General features: G+C 41.5%; 1 protein-coding gene across 1 annotated transcript in view; it reads right to left on the bottom strand.

The window, feature by feature from the left end:
* Positions 1–25032, bottom strand: part of lig1 (ligase I, DNA, ATP-dependent) — a 190618-nt gene that overhangs the window by 11625 nt on the left and 153961 nt on the right. The window contains exons 26-27 of the mRNA XM_079561006.1: positions 8857–9000; positions 5454–5546 (exon numbers count right to left, since the gene is read on the bottom strand). Of these exons, the coding sequence (XP_079417132.1) occupies positions 5454–5546; positions 8857–9000 (237 nt within the window). The remainder of the gene's footprint in view (positions 1–5453; positions 5547–8856; positions 9001–25032) is intronic.

Raw genomic sequence — 25032 nt, 5'->3', positions numbered from 1 at the left:
CCTCAGGGAGCGTCAAAATATCCCGCAGCGAGTCACGCTTTTGACGTGCTGGACAGGGAAATGTTGAACTTTTTGGAGAAATGTGCGAGCGTCGACAATCAGGAGCTTTCCCCAACAGTGACGTTGTAGCTGAGCCACCGGGGCAGATGTTACGCCGGCCCTCAGATGTAAACAAGTCACGGAGGTTTAGCTTCATTGTGAACCGGAGCTACAGCAGCTCTGGGACTTTTACAACGACACACATCAGTGTTTCTTCACCTAAACACCAAGGATTAAAAGCGGCGACAAGAAAACTTATACCATGGTCTGGGTGAATACTCGATTCTGATTGGCTGGTGGGTGCTAACAAGCGTGCATTATTTTCGTATAACCGCACACGTAGTCCGGTAGTTAAATCACTGGGATATCACTCCACTGTGGGCGTCGCCATAGCAACGCATGACACAGCTGAATCAGATAAACACGCAATTAGTGACTGACAAGAACGTATGAGATGGATTTTGTTTAATTTCAACGTATTGAGCCAAAACAAAATGTTTGATAAATGGGAAGTAGAGGAGAGTGAGCAGCTAGGTTAGCTACTGTTAATAACATATGAGCTTTACATTTCTATTGAAAACGGTTAAGGCACTATTCATGATTTTCAGGCGTACATAAAATGATCCTGCATTTAAACATATTTGTCTGGATTAGTAAAGTCAATCATAAAAGTTTCAGTTCGTGGGGGCCAGGTGTGAGCGACTCCACCGCAGCTGTTTCCATAAACAGTTGAGCTCGTTGAACTAGCTAGCTTTAGCTTCAGGTTAAACACATGGATCTATTAAACAGCGTAAAAGTGAAACAACTCCTGCCCACGAGTGCCGCACATCGGTGTTTACTTCCACGGAAAAGTGCCCGGTTAGTCCTGTTGTGTTGTGATTCTGGCGATGCAGCGTGTGCTTATGTTGTTTGGTTGCGCCTGAAGATCCTCGTAGCTGCGGAGAATGACTCGCCCTGAGACGAGCCTTCGGTGACCGGCTAATAACCAACATAAAATAGTCCCGGTGGTCTGGCATATTTAGTGAGTTTAGTAAATGAAACAAATATTTATTATAAATGTTACGTTTGTGGGACCATGGTATAAGCGGATTAAACAACTCGGAGCCGTGCATTAGACTCCGCACTTCGCGGCGTAACACCACTCCGCTGCGCGTCGTGGTGTTCTTGACTCCGCGTCGTGCATTATAACCGTCGAATGCACGGCTCCTCGTTGTTTAATCCTTACTTATTGGGCCTCGAGGACGCCTGTTGTAGCTACGAACACACGCTGACGTGCGGCCAGAGCGTCGGTGACATTTGTGACAAGCATCTAACTCCAGGCTTTAGGCGCGTTTTTGACGCCCGAAAAGCGTTTGGTGTGTACGCAGCTTAAAGAGGGGGTATTATGCTTTTTTCAATCACAACGCACCAGTCTATATCACACTATAATGATGACCAAACCTTCTGTTGGTCTGTAAATGCAGTAAATTAGAATAACTGCCTTGTATAAAATGTCTCTCTCAAAATGGCTGTAGTGAATGTCTTGAAATAGGCCTCTGTCTCTTTAAGAACCTCTGACCCTTTCCGACACGCCCCCTCCACACGCTGTCTGTGGCATCAGTGGGGAGGGGGTTCTGCTGAGGAGCAGTGGTTGGTTACTCGGCTGTTGACGAAAGCTCGGAGGCGTCTCCAGGAGGTGGGGGCGTTCCTAGGAGGACTCAGGCAAACCTATCCCTAAAATGGCCGCCATCAGAGTTTTTACAGATTACTCAAAAATACGAGAATGTGCCAAGGCAACACTTCAGGCATGTTTTTAATGGGACTACAGATGAAAATTAGCCATTGTGGCTAACTGGCATATTTACAACATGACTTTGAGGACTCATGCTAATTAATATGCACTGTCCCATCTTAAATAAATAAATAAATAAATAAAGAGGGAATGACATAATAACATGATGTAAAGCTTGAAAAAGTCGATTTTGCATAATACCCCCCCCTTTAACACAACCACAAGTAACCGCTGTGTCAGTCTGTGAGCGACATGGACGTCCTACAGGGGAGAAGTTCAATAACTTTGAAAATCATGAAAAGCTGTCTACAGCTGTAGAGCCGACACTTCACTCCCGCTCTCTGGAGTTTGACAAAGCAGAGGCTTCCAATGGAAAGCTTGAAACATTTGAGATTTTAACATTTCTCTGAGTTTTCAAATGGTTAAAATCGGTCCAAGGACGACTGAGAAACATCCTGTTAAAGTCTTCCATCTGAGAACCAGGCCTTTTCCTTCATTTCATTTATTAATTTATTTGAATGGGACAGCGCATATTAATAAACAGACAACTAGTGCTGTAAATATGCCGGATTTAGCTCAAGGCTAATTTCCATCCAATTTGAAATGCACAGGCGATAAAAAGATCGAACTGCGACTACGTTGTTGTTGAAACTGAGATATTTCGGCATCTGCCTCTCCCCATAACGTTAGTGCCTGTAGAGGAGAGCGGATGAGAGGATTTAATCAGAAGGAAGAATGTTTCATAAAACAAGCGTTAGCTCCGTTTCTAGGAAAAAAATCTGTGTTTTTGATCCAAAGTAGCCTCTGTTTAGCTTCGATTTCTCAGGAACCGAGGCCCGTAGAATTATACTGTTTTCACCTACGGAGAGCTTAGCCTCTCACCTTTCAAACGAGCCACAGCATGAGTCCATAGCTACAACATAGAAGACACTGTGGTGCTACAAATATCATGAAAAATGGTCTGGATTCTCCCAAAAACAGCGTGGCCTCAATGTGTTAAACTATGAAAAGAAAAAAAATCTGAAATCAAAATAAGCTGTTTTATCTTGTGGGTTCAAAGCTCAATAAATCAGGCAGGAAATAGACATTAAAAAATACACTGTCCGACCCCAAAAAAGGTAACGTGCACTAAAGTTTTGTTCTTGTGTTATTTAAGAGTTTACAAACACATGACAATCCATCGTGAATCTTCACTCTTAACTACTGCTGTCTCACACTCAATAATCCCGTGTATTTCTATTCCATAATTTAAAACATTCAAAGTTAAATACTGTAGTACACATTTTAATTACATGGGAGAGTTTCCCAAAAGCGAGGACGTCTCAAGGATTTCCCGGACGTTCAGCCCCGGCCGTCGCTCGTGTTATTGATGCGTTTGTAAATGCTGCGCCCTTGCTCTTGCTCTTATTTAAGTTTTACTGCAGAGCTCTCGACCGTGAAAACAAACGCGGCTAAATTTTACACGGATTTAAGCAGAAGGCCACTCGCTCGACCTCCAAACAACAGCGTGTGAGACGCCGGCGAAACTGGGACGAGCTCCTTTTCAATCCGCAAAGGCGAGACGCTGCAGTGGAGACGGGGAAATAATTACAGAGATTTCAATTTGAAACTTTGGCTGTAGCTTTCGAAAATATCACCAACAAAATCTGAGCCAGGTTTAAAGTTGTAGTGACAAAGACTCCGAGGGGATTTTAAATATGCTTGTAAAAGGTAAGATTCAAATTTCGGGTTGTTTTTTGCAGTTCAAGGCTCAATAAATCAGGCTGGAACTTCTGAATGAAACCGTCAAAATATTGTTGAGTCTAAGATGGTGAAGTTTGGAGTCTGTAGGAGAGATGAAAGAAAACAGGCCCTAAAGTCTGCACGTGTGAAAGGAAATGACCATATTTGGATCACAGCGTCATCTTGTTGCCTTTCGTGCTGCACGTGGATACCAAACAAGTTATTTCCTGGAAAACCTCCAAGAGATTCTTAACAAAACATTGTAAAATAAGCATTGAAGAGGATGACTTTGGACTCGTTTTCACTCTGACAACAATACCAAGATGTTAAAGGGATATTTCAGGATTTTTGACATAGACTCATTTCCTAGTTACACTGCAAAAACTGCTTAACTAGATCAGTATAAACATCTCAATTTAAGAATAATCATCAAAATTTTAGTTGTTTTGACTAGTTAAGATGTTGTTGGGCATTTGTCCGAGATTATTTAACTTGTTCTGAGATGTTTCTGACTCGTTTCGATACATTTCGTCCTTATTTCAGGTCATTTTCTTTGCCAATGGGGAAAGAAAATTGGTCTTATCTCTGGCAATTTTACTTTCTTATTTCAAGCGAGATTTACCCTAGAACTGGTCTGAAATGTCCTCAAACAAGCAAAGTAAACTTGGTCCGATCAGGAAAAGTGTCTAAATGAGAGACAACCACTCAAAACAAGATACATTTCCTCAATTCAAGTAATTTAAGCCAATGCTTGATATTCACTTTTTGTAGTGTATCCAGAGTGTTGCTGATTTCTGGAGATATATATACTTTTTAATTCATGCAGTCCTTATATTTGTAGAGTTTAGTGGCGCTAGGCTAGTTCATGTCTATGGTAACTAGTAGCCTGCATTAAAAACAGTCTGACCCAAGCACAGAGCACCTGAGGCAAATCACTTATAACACCAGACTAACCATATAAATGTCTGTGTTGAATAAAATATAATGCAAATTGTGTTCTGCGTCCTGTTTGGCTGGTCGAAAATAAAAACAGCTAGCATGTGAAGCTCTCCTCAGCTAAACACTCGCCGTCTGAAGCTGAAACTGCTATGATAAAACTTTGATCGTAGCTATGATTGTCTCTTAGTTTGAACAAACGCACAGCGGAGACGAGAGAAGCTCATGATGTTTCCATCCCCACGTCTGTGATGTGAATCTAAAGATCGTATTAATCGCCCAGTGACACCAGACATAAGGGAGAACCCGTGTGAACTGGTGAGAAAAGAGCATAAAGTGTGTGGTGAGGGGTTTTACAGCCTTAAAACATATGTTATCAGTCCCTCCAGGATTTCACGATCAAGCAAACATCAAGCACACTCCGCAAAATCAGTGCAGAGGTGCAACTTTTCCAAAAGCCCACAACTTTCCCGCAAGTATTCCAATAATCCGCTATTTCCTTCGCAATTTTTCCTTAACTTCGCAACTTATGCACAACTAAAGTGAGTTTCTGATCATTTAAAAATATTTGACTTGTATGTTATGTTTTATGGGGGGCAAAGCTCTCGATTTGCCGATCGATCTACGTTTCCTCTCTCACCTATGGTCATGAGATTTGGGTCATGACCGAAAGAACAACATCGCGAATACAAGCGGCCGAAATGAGTTTCCTTTGCAGGGTGGCTGGGCGGTTATTTTTAGAACGTAACCCCCGCGATAAACGAGGGACCACTGTATTTGTACAATTAGACTAAAACTCATTTGAAAGTAGTTAATCATGACTACAACTGTGACTAATTAAACTGATTAAAAAGAAAAGAAGGGACTAAAAACATCTAAAACATCCATGACAGTTTGTAAGAGCCTCAAACTTAAATGAAATGCAGTCCAGTGTTTTGCCCACATTAAGTTCTGTCGCTGAAATCATTCTAAATCCTCTTCTCACCTGTGACCCGGTGGTGGCGTCCTCCGGCTTCTTGTCGTCTCGGATTCGGAGGAAACGAGGAAATCTCAAAGAAATGCCCTTCACTGGATCCACCTGAGGGAAACAGGACAATGGTACACTTGAAATCATTCAGTTTTCTGGGGAATAAGAAACTTGCACAACAGCCAGAGTCTTATCATACTATTTATTACTCGATCTTTTATTCATGGTTTATTTTGAGACCCTTTAAAGTGAGATCTCAGCGCCGTATTTGATCCAATGTAAGCGACAAACAAACAGAGAACAGATTCACAGAGAATCAGGGTGTTATTAATGCACTGTTGAAAGTTCAGGAGGAGTTTTTTCCGTCATCAACTTTTTAAACTTAATGGGCTCCTGTCACGGTTTGCAAACTGGAAAATATCAAGTATTTAAGACATTTATGCCAATAGTGGTAAAGATTTTCATGGTTTGGGGGTCTACTATGGTCATTTGAAAAAAAAAAGAAACGGCTAGACATTAGGGATGGGAATCTTAGGCCACTGTCCGATCCGATTCGCATCTCGATACACCTGCCACGATCCGATTCATTTAAGATACACTTGGTGTAGGGCTGTGCAATTAATCGAAATTCGATTACGATTTCGATTACAACAGTAAACGATTACAAAATTAGCATAATCGCAAAAAATCGATTATACATTTTTTTTTCAAATTATTTTTTTTTCTTCAATTTTTTTTTTTTTTAAATTTTTGTTTCCACATTTTTTTTCTTAATTTTTAATTATTTGATTTTTGTCACTTTTTTGATGGATTTTTGTCTTTTTCAGCTGGATTTTTGTCTTTTTTGTAATGGATTTTTGTCATTTTTTTGCTGGATTTTTGTCACTTTTTTGATGGATTTTTGTCTTTTTTAATGGATTTTTGTCTTTTTTTTGCTGGATTTGTGTCTTTTTTTTGCTGGATTTTTGTCTTTTTTTGCTGGATTTTTGTCACTTTTTTGCTGGATTTTTGTCACTTTTTTGATGGATTTTTGTCACTTTTTTGATGGATTTTTGTCACTTTTTTGATGGATTTTTTTTAAAGGCAACAAATAATCGTTTGAATAATCGTGATTTCAATTATGACAAAAATAATCGTGATTATTATTTTTTCAATAATCGAGCAGCCCTAACTTGATGATACCAGAGCTGCGATGCGATTCGAATCATCACCAAGACCACGATGCATCTGGGTCCACACATCTGTAACCACCACCAGCCCGATACGATTCCACATCTGTAACCACCACCAGCCCGATACGATTCCATTTAGGCCAATTATCACAATGCATCTCCATGTTTCGTGATCCACGCTTTGCTTGATGCAATGATTCAACAGAACCAGCTCAAATAAATTAAGATTTGACAAATATTCACAATTATTGAGGGCATTCATTGATATTAGACAACTTTAAAGTTAACAACATATTTTTTTGAGTTTTGTATCCTATATATTCTATGGGTTTATCCACCTTAAGATTGTTTGTTCTTTAGTTTTTTCAACAATTTTGGGGGGACAATGATTATTAATCTCTGATCAGTATTGTTAAATTAAAAAGGCGATTGTGTGCATTATTTCCACATTAATAGCGCACACACAGAAAAGCTCACATGGTCATGCTAATTAATGGGCGGGGCTCCCTCTGCCTCAGCGCAGTCTCACGTGTACTTCCACCTGGCTCTAATGCAGTAAAGTGAATTTCTGGACTCTTTATCCCTACTAGACATGTAATACAGGAAATATAGGGTTCACACTGGCAGCAGTAAATCAGATTATCAGAGCCTATTCCCCCGTAATACAAACAGAAAATTAATTAAATCTCATCAAATCAAAGGGATTGTCCATTCGCCCAAACGATCATTATTGTTAACTCCACTGTAACTGTGCAATAAAGCCCGTGCCGCACTGAAGACATTTCCTCACGACTCGCTCCGGCCTCGGCGTCGAGTTCCTCAGAGACGGCGCTGATTTAACAAGCTCAGCCCCGGTTTAACGACAGACGCTTTATGTTTGCACTGGGACTCCAGCAAATGGACCACGATCCTTCCCATTACAACCAACATCTTTTACGGCTTCTTTAATAACTCAATTAAGAGCGGCTAATTGTGACTTCTTCTTCTTTACTGCCGCCGGTCGACCGTTACGTGGTGGAGGAGTTTTCAGGGAGATTATTGGGCTCTCGACTTCATCAGACTTTACACAGGAGGCAGAGAATGTCACTTCAACGGCCAAATACTGGAGGAAAAGTGTAGGAATAAATGTTGAAGAATTTTCTCATGGGGTTTAGAAAAAGTGCTTTGTACACTTGTATTTTACTCTACAAGCTTCTAAGAGATCAGAGTGTTAAGCTCTTAACCTCCACCTGAGCCGAGCACATTTTCTCCAGTTAGACTTTAACCAAATCTAGAAGATTCTTGAAAAAAAGTGTCAAAAACAAGATGAAAACGAGGATGAGAAAGTCACAAAAACCCAACAGAACAGCAACGAAAAAAGTGATGGAAAAGTGATGGAAAAAGAGACAAAAATGTGACCAAAAAGTGACAAAAATCTGACAAAAAAGTGACAAAAAAGTGTCAAAAATCTGAGAAAAAAGTGTCAAAAATGTGACAAAAAAGTGTCAAAAATGTGACAAAAAAGTGACAAAAATCTGACAAAAAAGTGACAAAAATCTGACAAAAAAGTGACAAAAATCTGACAAAAAAGTGACAAAAATCTGACAAAAAAGTGACAAAAATCTGACAAAAAAGTGACAAAAATCTGACAAAAAAGTGACAAAAATCTTACAAAAAAGCGACAAAAATCTTACAAAAAAGTGACAAAAATCTTACAAAAAAGTGACAAAAATCTTACAAAAAAGTGAAAAAAAATCTGACAAAAAAGTGAAACAAATCTGACAAAAAAGTGACAAAAATCTGACAAAAATGTGATGGAAAAATGATGGAAAAAGTCACAAAAATCTGACAAAAAGTGACAAAAATCGGACAAAAAAGTGACTAAAATCTGACAAAGATGTGATGAAAAAATGATGGAAAAAAAGATGGAAAAAGTGACAAAAATCTGACAAAAAAGTGACACAAAGTAATGTAACAAACTGTCACAAGAAACAAGATCCTGCTAGATCAGTTTTGTAGGTCTTAACTTTCAAATGAGGCTTTACTCTGGCCTATGGGCTGTAACCTCAGATTTGGGTAAAGCTGAACTGACAATGCACTTGGTTAAGGCGGGGGTCAACAGTTTAAAGGCCACATCTGTATTCACACTATCATGATGTCCTGATGGAGAAGGCAGAAAAAAGAAGTTCTACGTGGAACCTTGCTCCATGTGGGTTTTTCCCGATTTTTCAACTGGTCTTAAACTTTTGAGCTGTATAAGAAACACTCACCAGTCCCATGGCCGCCTTGTAGACCGGAGACAGGGACAGGTCTGCGCACTTCACCTCCCAGACCTGCACCGCGTCCAGCCACACGTCGGGCTCGGCCGACTGCTCCGTGCGGTAATACGCCCGCGGCTTCTGCAGAATGTGCTCCTGCAAAACACAAACACAGGGATTTATACAAAAGTACCAACCTGAAGACTAAACGCAGAAGTAAAGACTAAATGTAGAATAAACGACCTTTACATTGTTGTAGTAGCGAGTGCCTCGGACCTCCCTCAGTGTGGAAACGTATTTTTGTAAGACTTTGCTCATTTCTCCCGGCCTTTTACTTGAGGAGCACCTGTTGTTGCCAGATCTGAATGAGCATTTTGAAGCACCCATCCACATTACTGCTATTGGAGAGGCTGGAAATGCTCACAAAGCGCTTTCCATGAGACAATTTACATCCACTCCATACTCTGAGGAGGAAGCTGAGGCTGGAGGAGACCGACTCACACATACACACTATTGTACACGATACCTGCTGCAGCCATCACCTTTGTGTTTTGAGCACAATTTCCACTTAAGCAGCGATAAAAAGAGAGAAAGGACATTATTACCTCCTGAGCTGCAGAGACAGATCCACATCAGGACATGGTTTCTTACAGATAAACTGTTCTAAACACACTTTGACGAAGCGAAAGCACTTCACACGTCAGAGATCTTTGCACAGTAAGAGCGCTCACTCTGTCAATAATAATTTACCAAAACTGTACCAAAATGCAGCTGCTTGTAAAGTTGTAAACAACAGCAGGTAAGCTCCGCCTCCGGGTCTGTCGCTAAAGGGAAATAGTCTTTCTTGTTGTCACTGCTTGGTTTTGCTTTTCAATTTGCCTAAAAGCTCAAGTTTCTTATTCAGTCCTGGTTTAGTTTAGCTCTGGGTTTTACAACTGGTGAAGTCTATGTCCTGGTTTAGTCCTGGCTCTGTCGTCTCTATTACAAAAGTTTAGTAAGTTATAGCTTTACTTTGCTCCATTTGCGCTGAAGCAGCTCAGTATCTCCTCACACGTTCATGTGGCTTTTTTTAGACTCGCTGCGGGTCAGATATTGACGTCTGGAGAGAAAAAGTTGGCGCTAGGGCTGCTCGATTATAGAAAAAATAATAATCACGATTATTTTAGTAATAATTGAAATCACGATTATTTGTTGCCTTCAAAAAAATCTTTATTTGATCAATTCATTTTTATTATTAGAATAAATTTGCTGAGACTGGCTTGTAGAGTAGCTTGTGCTAAGTAGCGAACGCAGTCGAAAAAAGCAAAATAAAGTCCGAGGCACTCGAGTCATGTAGCAAAAATAAAAGTCCTTTGTTGAGTATGGACCAGGTCCATAGTCTCCAGCCAGTCTCAGCAAATTTATTCTTATAAAGCTCAGCTCAGTCTTCGAAGAGCACCGGTCTACTTTCTCACTCTTTCCTAGACCATTGATGCACTCGCCTTCTTCTATTTTCATTTTTATTATTATCTAAAACAAAACAACTATGCACAACATTTTTCTTTGGACAGTAAAAAAAAAAAGAAATTGTATGTTTCTGAAATCATCCTATTTTGAGAGATACCTGCCCCCTGCTGGCCAACCCTCACACCTGTCCAACAGAGCCGCGCGGCCTGATGACATCATCACACAGCGCTAATGTTTTTATGTCAAACCAAAGCCTGGGTCTGCGTCTGAAACCATCAAATTATAGCCTCTAAGCACAAACACTAGCAACTAACTCCTTAACATTTCATGGGGTCGACTGGGAAAGGGAAGTGACATCACCGACAGCTGTTTTTCTCCTTCTTTAAAGTTATTGGTGGAGCGCAGGCCAAACAAAAGTGCATGTCGCCCCCTACTGTACAGTGTCCAACAACAACTTGGCGCAGTGGCTTATGGGATGGCACATAGCTCCTAATCACCGGTTAGTTAGCACCAGAGGTCCCTATGCTAAAGTGGCTATGATAGTTAGCATCGAGGCTCCTTTTCCTAACTCCTTCCGAACAGACCAATTCGGAAGCTTCTTGTCATGGCGGACGCTGACGCACATCCGGTTTGGCGTAATCTGCTACCAATCTGCTCGTTTTCGGACGCAGCCTGAGCCTTTAGCTTGTGAAATGCAAAGGGAACAGGAACAATCATCTCAGCAGCGAGAAATAATACGAGTTTGCTTTGAGCTCCGTTGAGATCTGCTCCTGAAGAACAGTTTAGACTTTTCTGCTAAACAAAGTAGAAGGGGGGGGGGGATATTTTCGACTTGAGGGTACCCTTTAACGGTACCCAGGCCTATTGGTGGCAGGACAAACCGGAGCACCTGAAGGAAATGAACCTGTAAACTCCAGAGAAAGGCCCCGTGTGGCTGTGGATCAAACCCTTATAGCTGTGAAGAACAAGCGCGTGGATCAGTTTCTAGTGTCAAAGTGACTCTGTGCCTTTGCCTCATCCTCGCGGACTTTCATTCAGCCTCACGGCCTCCTCCTCCTCCTCCTCCGAGACCTCGCGGCTCTGAACCTGGATTTCAAACGGCGCTAACCTGCCCCGGGGCGGACACTCGAGCGCCGCGTTACGATGACACGACATGATTCAGGAACACTGATGGACGCACCTGCTGCCTCTGTTTCAACTCCACACATCAGACACAGGCGGGACTGAACCGGCCCACTGACGCTCAAAGGGACCGAAATATTTGTTTATTAAAAGCGAACGCAGGACATAATCACAGGAACAAAAGCCACCGCGATCACAGGCACACGACACCTCCTCAGTGGGTAAAGGGATGTGTGATCATGGAGCGCCGGGTAAACTCATCAACAGGGTCAAAATAACATACACTTCCACCTGGACTTTTTTTTTAAATGCTCAAAACGGTCTTTTCATTGTCAAAAACTTAAAATAATCAGTGAGTATTTCATTCGGAACATTTGTGTAACAAAATTTGCATAATTTCCGCCAAAACTATTATTGAATGTTGTTTTAGACCAGTGGTTCAGGGGTCACAAGGGAATATAATTATGAGAAAAACAGCATTTCATTTGTGAAATCCATTCAAATATTCAAAACTAACTGTTTAAAATGTAAATTAACCTGATTTTAACCTCTTACCGCCTGCCTTAAATCGAGCACATTATTATCATTATTTATTGAAACAGGAACAATGTACAGAACCATTAGTCTTTACAAGAAAAGATGGTTTGTACCAGATTTAGCTCAGCAGCTATTTTCCATCCGCAGTCCCCGGACAGGTTTTGAACATAAAACATTACAATTACAATCTATAAATCCAATCTACAATAAAATCACTGTATAAAATACGTTCTTTGCTTTTCCTAAAAGTGTACACACAAAAAGAAACTAAACAACCTCTATAGTTTACAGTACATTCATTAACCTCCCTCTCTCCTGGTGCAGCTGAATTGTTTGCCTTTTTCAGCGAACCACGTTGCTTTTCTGGATACTTTTGTACATCTTTGTCGTGTTTTTGTGGAGGTTTGGTGGATTTGTTTACTTTGAGAGTCCAAAATGGTCCTGAAGAAAGCAGCTTTTTGAAGGTAAACAAACTGCTAGCTTATCAGCTAAACCCATTTGAGATCTACAAACATCTTCTTCTGAGACACTGAACAGTGAAGAGGCACCAAGAGCCCCCACACCAGCAGCACGGAGGAGGCGTCACAAGAGGAGCTACAGGAAACAACAAAAGGGACCAACGAGGAGATGGTGATAGACTGTGGAGGGAGCTGTGCAGGAGGAAGAGGAAGGACGAGGTGGAGCTGACCAGTGCAGGACACCACGCTCTGAGACGGGGACAAGCCCAGGAGGCGGTTCACCGTTTCAGATGATCAGAGGAGACAGAGGGCAGCTACAGTTTCTCCATCCTCCAAGGTCATGCGGGTGGAGTGGCTGAAGGACAACGAGATCATGGACCCGGCCGAGGACAGGAACTTCTACATCACCATGGACACAACCTGATCATCAAGCAGGCGCGTCTGTCCGACACGGCCAACTACACCTGTGTGGCCAAGAACATCGTGGCCAAGCGCAAGAGCTCCACCGCCGTGGTCATCGTCTACGGATTTCCCATCAACCAGTGCTCCTCCTGTGACCAAAACAGTGAAGATGGCGGCCGCGACACAACGATCTTTCACCAAAGAAAAAAAAAAAGAGTGGTGCGCACTGAATGGGTGCTGCTGCCGGATGCTCTCTCATCGAATGCAATTTCTCCATCTGTGAGATCAATAAAGTACCATCTTATCTTATCTTAATGCTGACACGACTGATGATCTAAAATGACCAGTTTCAGACGGTCAGGAAGTTTGTTCCACTGTTTAATGGAGCGAAACGAGAAGGCACATTGTGCAAAGGCCGACGATATTTTTGGTATGACACAGTTTTTATTTGCAGTGGATCGAGCAGCTCTTGTATTTTGCTCAGAACAAAGTCTGACAAAGTTCTTCAGTGGTGGTGGACCTGCGTTATTGGTGATTTTGAATAAAGTTCTTAGATTATTATAGAATTAGGTTGTCAAAACTGAGCAGTTTGTACTTACTCAGGATATTGCAGTGATGATGATGATGAAGTGTTTTTTTATCGAGTGCCTTTAAAGCCTGATTATACACGGATCTTAGTGGTTTGAGTGTGGTCTCCTTTGCCTGTGACCAGCTGGATAAACAGTAAGTAAATACATTTCCTCCAGTTTGGCTTTAACCGAATCTTAAAGCTTCTTGACTGGAGAGTTTACAGCCTCATTCGAAAGACCGACAAATCTTCACTTACTCTTTTGTGGCTTTTTCATCACTTTTTACTCATGTTTTTGTCACTTGTGTATTGTGTTACTGTTGCTTTTTTGACACTTGTTTTTTTTAAGAAGCTTTAAGATTTGGGTAAAGCTGAACTGGAGGCCTACAAAAGAGAGCGGTCACATTGTTGCCGCGTCACATTTTTAAAGCATTTTTGTTATGTTTACATCTCATTTTTGTCACTCTTTTTGTCTTGTTTTTGTTGCTTTTCCGGCACGTCTTTTGTCACTTCATTGTTGCTATTTTGATGCTTTTTTCTTTTCTTTTTCTTTTTTAATTTTTTAAAGCTTTTAGATTTGGGGAACTGGACTAACTAGACAAAAAGTGCTCGGTTCAGGTGGGGGTCAATAGGTTAAAAGATTTACCTCAGATTTGATAAGTGATTTAGCTCTTGTTTAGAGGGGCTAGATGCCATTGTATACTCACTACTGCCACCTCAGGTCATACGTGTAGCTGCAGCTTCCATATTAAGCTCGTGCATGATGGCACTTTGGACCATAGACTGTATATATAAATGGACAGCTTCTGCTCACTCCTCCCCGTTAAACATAATGACCACAATTTACAGACTCCTCCTCCCCAGCTCTGACGAAGCCTGTTCCTAAAAAGGACATAAGGGCGGGATCTTCACTGTAGACTCCGCCCTTGCGTGACGTGTAGCTCGCGCTGCTCCAATGCTAACAGTCTGACCCTCATTAAGTACGAGATTTCTAAAATTCTTCTTACGAAAACCAGCCTGGTTTCTTAAATTGTGACTAACCCAGCGTTATCTCAGGAGGAATATCTAGCCTAGTCTAATGTTGAAAAAATTGAAACCAGGCGTTTAAGTTGTTTTTAACGTGTCTAAAGTCCAATGCTTTTCAATCGGGGCCTAGTGGCGATATGGAGGTACTGCAGCAATGGCAGCCTCTAGTGTTGAGGGCATGAAGCAGAACAGCCAGCGGCCATTGCTTTGGACCCGAATTAACAACTCTTTGAGTGACAGTGCAGGATTTTAGAGGCAGTTGTGGTGTCTGGGCTCATTCTACACATTAGGACATGGCTGATATACAGAATTTTAAGATTTTTAAACTCTGTATAGTTCCTTTAAGATAATCATAAGTGAAAATGTGGAATAAAAAAAAAAAATCTAATTGTAAGGCAAGGCAAGGCAAGTTTATTTGTAGAGCACAATTCATACACAAGGCAATTCAAAGTGCTTCACAGTTGCATAAATATAAGAAAACAAATACAATCAATAAAACATCAACATAGAATTAATCAATTACAGTAAGAGGCAAGAGTGTAGATAAAATACTTTCAGTTATATGCATTTTTAAGTCTTGTTTTGATTCGCTCTGTCTTGAGCACTATTTTTAAGTCTTGTTTTGACTTTCTCTGTCTTGAGCACTATTTCGCTCTGTCTTGAGCACTATTTTTAAGTCTTGTTTTGACTTGCTCTGTCTTGAGCACTATTTCGCTCTGTCTTGAGCACTATTTTTAAGTCTTGTTTTGACTCGCTCTGTCTTGAGCACTATTTGTGCTATTTACTACTATTTATTTTCTATATTGTGCTTTTTTCATGGGTTCAAAGCTGAATAAATCAGGCTGAGAATTAGATATTTAAAAATCCCTCTGAAAAAAACTTAAAAACATTGTTAAGTCCAAGCTTGTAAAGTTTAGAGTCTGTAGGAGTGACTATAGTGATTATTTTGTTGCATGAGTGGAACAAAGACCTGACAAACACATGTCTCTGCTCCTCTGTACCGGCGCCTCCAGGAACAGAAATACCATATTTGGATTAAAACGACATCTCAGAGACTCTTGGCAGGACATACTTACTGGATACAAAATAAGTCAATATTTGTGAATGAAAATGTGGGAACTCTGCTTTAGATACGCAATGTCAGAGTTACTTCCTGGAAATCTCCAGCTCCTCACGACAAAACATCATAAAATAAGCATCTGGGGTAAATAATCTCCAGCAAAAAAACCTCCACATCGACCCCAGCCTGAGAATCAATACTTCCACCTGTCGTGTCTAACCTGCATCAGATCCTTTACCGTCTTTAGCTCCTGACGTCGTGACATCAGTGTGAAGAACTGCAGCCTTACTATTCCTGAGATGCTCGTCAATAAAACCTCTCCACGAGCGATCACGTCCGACACGACTCTTACAATCCCTCCGTGTGATGCCTGTGCAGGAACGGCCCATTGTTGAGCGGCTGCTTTGTTTCCGCTCCTGTTTCTTTTGTCACCGCCGGCTAATCTGCGTTACTCCAGCGAGTCGGGAGTCGCACCATTGTCTGCGTATGATTTAACTAAGTCTATTGTCTATTTGTGATAATGTGTAAAGATTAGAACAACACTCACTGTTTTCTTCAAAGGGAGAGGTGCCAGTCGAACGCTTTATCCCTGATCCATTAAAACTAAACAAATCAAAGAGTGATTTTCTGGTTTAGGCGACGCGTGCATCCATTTTGACATAATTCAAGTCAAATTTAAGTGACTTTTAGAGCATTTCCAGCCGGTTTAGTCCTGATTAGATCTTGATCCAGGCCTGAAGGCTTCTTCCCATGTATTTCACAGGTTTACAGAAGTAGCAGCTCGTGAAAAGCTTCATGATGCCATTTCAATATCAAAATACAACATTCTAATGCTGCAAATGCAAAACACAGATACATACAGTTTCTTAAGATCAGGATCCATTACAGTAAATGGAGGAATTTGATTTAACGCAGAACTTTTCGGCAAACATTTGTATGAAATTGACAGAAAATCAACAGAATCTTAAAAGTATACAGGAGGATTTTCCCGAATTTTAGGAAACAACCGCCCTCTCCACTTTTAAAAGAAAATGCGCAATGCTCTGCCTGCCTCCGAGGAGGAAGAATCTCCCAAAAACACTCTGGTCTTGTTTCTCTCTTCTGAAGCCTTTCTCTATTTTTGATAAAACTCTGGTGCCACTTCCAAAGATGTTTAGATTTAGTGTGTGTTGTTCGACAGCCCTAAGTTTCAGTCTTTTGGATGAAAATACTTTTAGTGTTAATAACATTTGTGTTTCAGTCGACGTAAACTAAAAATATTGTTGTAGTTGTCGAAAGCGGCCGCTCTCCTCATCCTCTGATCATCACCGTCTGCACATCGGTTAATCAACATTCATATGCTTCAGTACGGCTGCTCGATTATTGATAAAGTAAAAGTACAAATGATTTCATGTTTGAAATCATCAAGGAGAGGTCTCTGTTTCACACCTGCCCCCTGTTGGCCAGCCCTCACACCTGCGCAAGTAAACTGAGCAGTGTGGCCTGATGACATCATCACACAGCGCTGTTTGTTTTTATGTCAGGCAAAAGCACGAGCCATAGCACATGAAATGCGAAGGGGAAAAGTCTGCTTTGCAAAAAAAAAATATATATATTTTTTGTCCGACTATGCTAATTTTGTAATTGTTTAGTGTAATAATCAAAATTGTAATTGGATTTTGATTAATTGCACAGACCTATGCTACAGTATTTAAAGCAGTACTAAGTAACTCTTCCACCTAGAGGCCATAAGCGCAACTGCAGGTGTAGTAGAAAGTTACGATTTTTTAACTTATTAATTGTCTTGGAGAGTAAATACTACGCTGACAGGAAAGGCGAAGGGAGAGAGGGTTACAGTGCATCCAATTATACAATGGAAGTATTTTTTTTTCACTCAAACTTTGCTGTAAATACTGTTTAAAGTGACGTTAGCCCGCAGTTAGCATGTTAGCTCGTCTTTGTGATTCTATTAGTGTGTATTGCTTTCTCCGCACCGGTGGCAGTCAAGTTGCAAACATGGTTTTCTGGCCAGAGACACCAGGGGGAGATGAAAGACCCTCCAATCATCCCATAAACACTTGTATTACCCCCACAGGGACTACGAAAAGGATTTATTAAGGTAAACACGTTACTTAGTACTGCTTTAATGCCTGATTTGAAAGCCAAGACCTTGGCTTAGTACTGCTTTAACTGGGGACAAAACTGTCCTGTGACATCGCTACCAGTCGCTGAGAGAGAGAGAGTCTCGTCAACGTAAACTCAAACATCTCGTCATGTTTTAGGCGCATTGAGTTGCCTTGTGTACGAAATGTCGTACCAATAGTCGGCTTCCATATTCAAAGTTTCTTTCTCTTCCCAAGGCTCTATCTTGACTGGTTCACAGAAAATATAGGCATTTTTTCCCTCTCTACTCATAACCTGTGCCTGATTTTGATGTGAAATCATTCAATTAAATTATATATTTTTCTTCATATTTATATCAGTAATCTACTGCTCAACTTTTCAAGTTTGATTTGTACAGTTTTCCCATACATTGTTTCTTATTGCCCAAATGAGAGGAGCAAGGTCTCGTATCTGCCTCTTTTATTTTTAAATTCACTGTCGAACTAAAAAGAATAGGTTTACTCGTTTTGGGCATTCTTGTGATTTTTCTTTCTTCTCAATAACTGTTCCTCTGGGGCTGTAGACAGTCCCCTCCAGGATTTCGCGACTCTGCAAAATCAAGCAAACTCTGCAAAATCAGTGCTGCATTACAACTTTACCGCAACCATTCCAATTTTCTGCTATTTGGCAACTATTCCTGTCCCGACTGCGAGAGAGAACAACAAATAAAGGTGCAACAACGTAATGATTTTGTAATAGTCTGATGAAAACAACACTGGACTCTTTGATGTCAGTTCTACATTCACACAACGTTTAAGGCCTTCATTTTAGCACAATTCATTCAATGACTCTTAATGCTTCGGTATTTATTTAATGCAGAACTAAGCAATAAATCCTTGTCATCCCTCTGGGGTAATACAAGTGTTAATGAGATGATTTTGGGGTCTTTCATCTCCCCCTGGTGTCTCTGGCCAGAAAACCACAATTGCACCGACCCAGAGCCTCAATACACACTAATAGAATCACGAAGAAGAAGCTAACAGGCTATCAGGCAAAGCTAACTGTGGGCTAGCACCACTTAAACAGTATTTACAGCCAAGTTTGAGTGAAAAAATTGATCTCCATTGTGTAATTGGATGAACAATATTCCTCTCTCTCCTTTGTCTTTTCTGTCAGCGTAGTATTTACTCTCACAAAATAAATGAGTAAAAAAACGCAACATGCTACGACACCTGCAGTTGCGCTCATGGCCTCTAGGGGAATGAGTCAGTTGGTACGGCTTTAAAGAAGTTCATAACCGGTAATCTCTAAAAACGTGTTAAAAACTGTCAGTAGAAAAGTGTTTTAATAATCCCCAATAATGTCACCCTGTCCCCCCCCTCCCGCCCCTCTGCCTCCCCCCCTGCACAGAACCCTCTCCGTGTTAAGAGTCCGGAGGCTTGTAGCAGCTCGGGCCGCGCTGTTCCTGCTCAAAGCCCCATCCATCACCTTCACCCCGGGCTTCATTACGGAGCTCCACTGCGCCGCTCCTATTAGTCCACACAGGGGGGAAAACATTACAGTGGTCTCTCAATCAGACCCTCCGCCGCTATTCTGCAGCTCCAAGCACTTCCTCACAAAACTTTTAACCTTTTACTTAAGGAGGGAGCACAGCGGTGTTTGGCGAAATGGGGAGGCTGGAGAGAGCGAGGCGGTGACGGGCGATTTACTCTGGAGAAGTGACGAGAAACCGGGATGAATATGAACGAGGAAAAACGTGAAGGCAACAAAATGTCCCTGTTACTGATCCAGTTTAGATCACGACAAACAGGCTCTGAAATACAATTATTCTGTATTAAATTAGGCTTAAATACGAGTCTTCTTTCATAGGAGCTTGTAAAGCCTTTTATAACGTTTCCTAGGAGGAATACAGTCAGGGTTTATACAGGTAGAAGTGAGTTAAATTGAATGCTTTTTCATGTTAATTTTAGGGTTGCACTGATCCGACACTGGTACTGAATATTAGAGCAGATACTTTGGCTCTCAACGCTTTAAAAAACACGACTTTCATCAACTAAATCTGTGCAAAATGTAACAGTATAGCGACGTGTAAATAGGCAGCAACTTCCCTCTCTCTCGGTACAGCTGCTTTTTGTTGGTTTCTGTGTACCGTATTGTTTCACTGGATACTTTTGTGCGTCTTTGCCGTGGGGATTGGTGGATTTTGTTTCATTTTAACAACTTATGAGCTGGATCCATTTGAGAGCTACACATTTCTGGTTGCAATTGTGTTTTTTTGTCTCTGGCCAGAAAACCACAATTGCAAGTTGACTGCCACCGGACCGGAGCCACCAATACACACTAATAGAATCACGAAGAAGAAGCTAACAGGCTAATGGGCAAAGCTAACTGCTGGCTAGCGTCACTTTAAAGGGATATTTCAGGATTTTTGACATAGGGCCTCATTTCCTAGTTATCCAGAGTGTTGCTGATTTCTGGAGGTTTTTTTTTTTGTAATTCATGCAGTTCTTACATTTGAAGAGTTTCGTGGCGCTAGGCTAGTGCTAGGCTAACACATTTCTATGGTATCAGCTAGCCTGCATTAAAAAGAGTCTGACCCGCTCCACAGAGCACCTGAGGCAAATCACTTATAACACCAGACTAACCATATAAATGTCTGTGTCCATAGAGTAATTTTAACCATTTTGCATTTAAAATAACTCATATTTGAGCAGCATCAGCTTCGTGGTTGTATAAGCGACGCAGCGGCGGAGTGATCTGCTAGAAAATAGTCCCTCAAAATGCGATCATTCATGTGATGCAGGTCAGTTATATTCCAAACATTATTCTACCGACACATACATTTATATGGTTAGTCTGGTGTTATAAGTGATTTGCCTCAGGTGCTCTGTGGAGCGGGTCACAAGGTTTTTAATGCAGGCTAGCTGATACCATAGAAATGCACTAGCCTTGCACTAGCCTAGCACCACAAAACTCTTCAAATGTAAGAACTGCATGAATTACAAAAAAGTTTTTTTTTTTTCATTGTATAATTGGATGTACAATATCCCTCTCTCCCTTCGCTTTTTTTCTGTCAGCGTAGTATTTACCCTCCAAGACAATTAATAACTTTTAAAAAATCGCAACTTGCTACAACACCTGCAGTTGCGCTTATGGCCTCTTGGGGCAAGAGTTACTTAGTACTGCTTTAAATTCCAGTTTGAATTGAATCTTTATAGCCTTGAGGAAACCCTGAGGAGCAATCTTCTTCACTTCGGTCGTTTCTTTCTCCTGCTGCTCTGTCAAAGTGCCTTAAAGCAGTACTAAGTAACTCTTCCCCCTAGAGGCCATAAGCTCAACTGCAGGTGTCGTAGCAAGTTACGAATTTTTTACTTATTAATGGTCTTGGAGAGTAAATACTACGCTGACAGGAAAGGCGAAGGGAGAGAGGGTTACTTTGCATCCAATTACACAATGGAGATATTTTTTTTTCACTCAAACTTGGCTGTAAATACTGTTTAAAGTGGCGCTAGCCCGCAGTTAGCTTTGCCCGTTAGCCTGTTAGCTTCTTCTTCGTGATTCCATTAGTGTGTATTGCTTTCTCCGCACCGGTGGCAGTCAAGTTGCAAACATGGTTTTCTGGCCAGAGACACCAGGGGGAGATGAAAGACCCTCCAATCATCCCATAAACACTTGTATTACCCCCACAGGGACTACGGAAAGGATTTATTAAGGTAAACACGTTACTTAGTACTGCTTTAAAGATGCTATACAGAGTTTAAAAATGTTAAAATTAAGTATTTTCCTCCTCCTACATGTTCCAGCCATGTCCTAATGTGGAGAATGAGCTCAGACCTGTTCACCACAACTGCCTCTAAAATCCTGCACTGTCACTCACAAAGGTGTTAATTCGGGTCTGAAGTGCCGTCACGCACGAGCTTAATATAGAAGCTGCAGTTACACTTATGACCTGAGGTGGCAGTAGTGAGCATAAAATCGCAAACTTGCATCTAGCCCCTTTAATGGAGGTTCATGAGCCAAAAACGGAGCACAGTACGTCCACTTTAACGAACACTATCCACTTTATCTTCACTTTTAAACAAAAATCGCAAAACTAATTGTAAATCCCCAGATGTTTTTCTCACGCAGCCTCAGTAGAAATTACAGTTTCCGCTTCTCCAACTTGTGCCGACACCCGACTATTGACATAACAAATTATTCCGAACACACTGCAGCAAGAAGCGGATTCAACCTCATCAATTAGCGCTGACAAATGCATGTGTTTCCCCCTCCCCCCCCAAAAAAAAAATCCGCCTCCGTTCTGTCAAAACCGCGCCTCGGAGAAAAAGTAACGGGATGAGAAAAAAAAAAAGTCGGCGGATGATTTGACTTTGCCACAACAGCTATCATTTTCAAACGCACTTGTCAATTTGCAGGAACGCTCCGTCGCTCTGGAACCGACCTCTTCAAAAGTAAATTGAAAAAGCAATTCATTATCCCCCGCCGGTGCACGCCCACGCCGTTACTCCGAACGCACATTGTTTAGACACGGCGCCAGTCAGTCCTGGACTTTAAAACAAGCAGGGTGTCCCCTTCCTTCAGGGGCAATTTGTCGGGGGAAATATTTTAAACGTTCTGCTGATTACGGACGGAAATAGGTTTGAGGAGACGGCAGGAGCGAACTGTACAAAGCTCTCACTGCCGTCATTAGGACAGGCACAGAATCCAACAACAATTCTCAACACCATTTACCGACGACACAGCGGTGGGTGGACTTATTTTAAATAGCAAAGCGCCTTTACTTACAAACTGGTGTAAAGACGGGAGGATTGAATGTTTGCCTTATCTCTAAAAGCTTTAACCTCGTCGATCGAACGGAGGAACCTGGGTGAACGGAGGAACCCTGCATTCTGGAATCTGAGGACTGGACGGTCTGTGATCTTGGCCCGTCTGCTGAGGGATCCTTCGGCCCTGGGTCTCTATAGCCTGTCCGTCCATGGGAGTGGATCTCTCCTTCTGTGGTTTTCCCCAAGGTTTCTCTTTTCTCCTGCCGGGTTTTTGAGTTTTTCCTTGCCGTGCTGGAGAGTCTAAGGACGGGGGACGCCCACGCCGCTCGTCGCTACCTCCTATTGGACATTATATTTGCCATTATATTTACCTGAACTTTTAATTGTCATATTTATTGCTCTGTTTTATTGCCTTGATGTTTGGTGCAGCCCTGTGAGGCGACTTCTGTTGTGATATTGGGCTATACAAAACCATTAAACTTGAAACTTGAAACTCTTATGCCCCACCTCCAGTTTGGCAGTAGCGAAATCTAAAAGCTTTACCCAGCGGAACGCCTCATTTCAAAGATAATTTGTCACTTTTGATGCTCTTTTGTTAGCTTGGTCTTAGCCACCCGTCAACTCTGGTCAGTTATTAGGGATGCACCGATACCGATACCATCATACTCGTACTCCTTAATGAGGCTTAATGAGGTCCCGATACCAGAAACCGATGCCACTTGACTTGTGGCGGGCGCTCCAACAGGACACAGCTCTCCATTGAGGAGAGAAAATAACAACAAACTGTAGAATTCTTTAGTGTAAATCCAATATTCCACAGAGAGCTGACTTCATTACAGACGACACTCCCTAAATCAGAGTCTGTGCTGGATTTAACCAGAGCTAAATGTTGTTAGCGCTGCAGCGTGGAGTCTGCAGAGTTCACAAGATACAGGCTAATGTTGCTAGGCTAGCCGCTAACTCGAGGTTAATAGTTCTGCCGATTTTTCCGCTGTTTTATGTCAAGGGGTTTATTCATCTGAAAAACTAACCCAGCAACTAAAAAGTCCTCAGAAAATCCAAATTAAAAAGATACAGCATGTTTATATTGAGCTAAAATGAGCTGCAGAAAAACAATCCAAATGTTAAGCTACTGGATAAGTTTCTATAAACACACGAGAAAATCCACACGGAGCTGAAGTAAAGGAGAAAAGAGACCATTTATCTGCAGTAATAAGTAACATCTCAATGCTATTGGTAAATAAAATACATACATGAATAAAGCACAGGCATTGAGGAGCTTTTGGACATGAGCTGTTCTGTCTGATGGACAGAGCAATAAAAATGAAAAAAATGAAATGGCATCTGTTCAATTATGATATAACTTCTCTTAAAAGTGGAGTCTACTTTACTGAAGGAAATGTAAATGAGTAAATTAACTAATTACTGATCTGCTGTGAAAATGTCAGTCTATAAACTTCAAACAGTCAACAACAAAATGCCTTGTACTCGCATCAGTATTCGGTATCGGCAAGTACTAAATCAAAGTACTCGTGTAGGTTTTAGAAAAAAGTGGTATCGGTGCGTCCCTACCCAAGGCATTTACCATCATGACCACGTTCCAAAGGGAAATCATGGCGGATTTATAGACTCCTCCTCCCCTGCTGTGACGGAGCATGTTCCTAAAAAGGGCATAAGGGGCGGGATCTTTACTGTAGATTCAGCCCTGGTGTGACGTGTAGCTCTAATGCTAACGGCCTGTCAATCAAACTCCGGCCCTCATTAATATACGAGATTTCCAAACCCTGCCGTTATCACAGGAGTAATGTCTCGCTGTAGAAAGTTCCAAAACATTAGAAACCAGGCTTTACATTTGCTTAAATCATGTGGAAAGTGCAACGCTGTCTAATGGAAAACTAGCTTGTTTGGAGATTTGATATAACACCTACTTTAAAATCTCCATCGCACAGAAGCTGAATTCCGGAGAAGTGCCTCTGCGGCGGCGGTGACGTCACACGAACTGCCACATATTCCGGTTTGGGAGCGTTTTTTGACGAGAACAAAGTGTATAAAAACCCAGGAGGCGACGTGTCCAAAAGTAAACGCGGTGTTTAAAATTGCCAGGGCACATTAGGGACGTGCCGGTCTCATTCCAGAGCCGGATATTTCATTTATGTCAAACAAAACGAAATGAAAGGGAGAATTAAATGGAAGATTGATGATTGTAAAAGTGGAAATGGGCCTCGGAGACGTCGCACTGCGGCCGCGCTCGCCTCCAAAACGAGACAATTTGTGCCGGGAATGACAGTGTGAGGTATACGCGGGAATGTGAAGCTGCTATTTACACTTTTGAATGTCTCACAAACTAAAGATTATATGACGGGAAAAAGAAAAAGGGTTTAACCTGAAATAGCTCCACCCATCTGCCCTCGGTTCCTGAGAAATCTAAGCTAAACAGAGGCTAATTTTGATCAAAATCACTGATTTTTTTTCCTAGATTCGGAGATAATGCATTAAAGAGGGGGTATTATGCTTTTTTCAATCACATAGCTCCAGTCTATATCACACAACAATGATGACCAAACCTTCTGTTGGTCTGTAAATGCAGTAAATTAGAATAACTGCCTTGTATAAAATTGCTCTCTCAAAATGGCTGTAGTGAATGTCTTGAAATAGGCCTCTGTCTCTTTAAGAACCTCTGAGCCTTTCAGACACGCCCCCTCCACATGCTGTCTGTGGCAT

Source organism: Gobius niger, assembly GCF_951799975.1.
Source record: "Gobius niger genome assembly, chromosome: 8".
In the NCBI taxonomy this organism is placed as follows: Eukaryota; Metazoa; Chordata; class Actinopteri; order Gobiiformes; family Gobiidae; genus Gobius; species Gobius niger.
The sequence above is the reverse complement of the archived record's forward strand: the minus strand, read 5'-3'. Positions and strand labels throughout refer to the sequence as shown.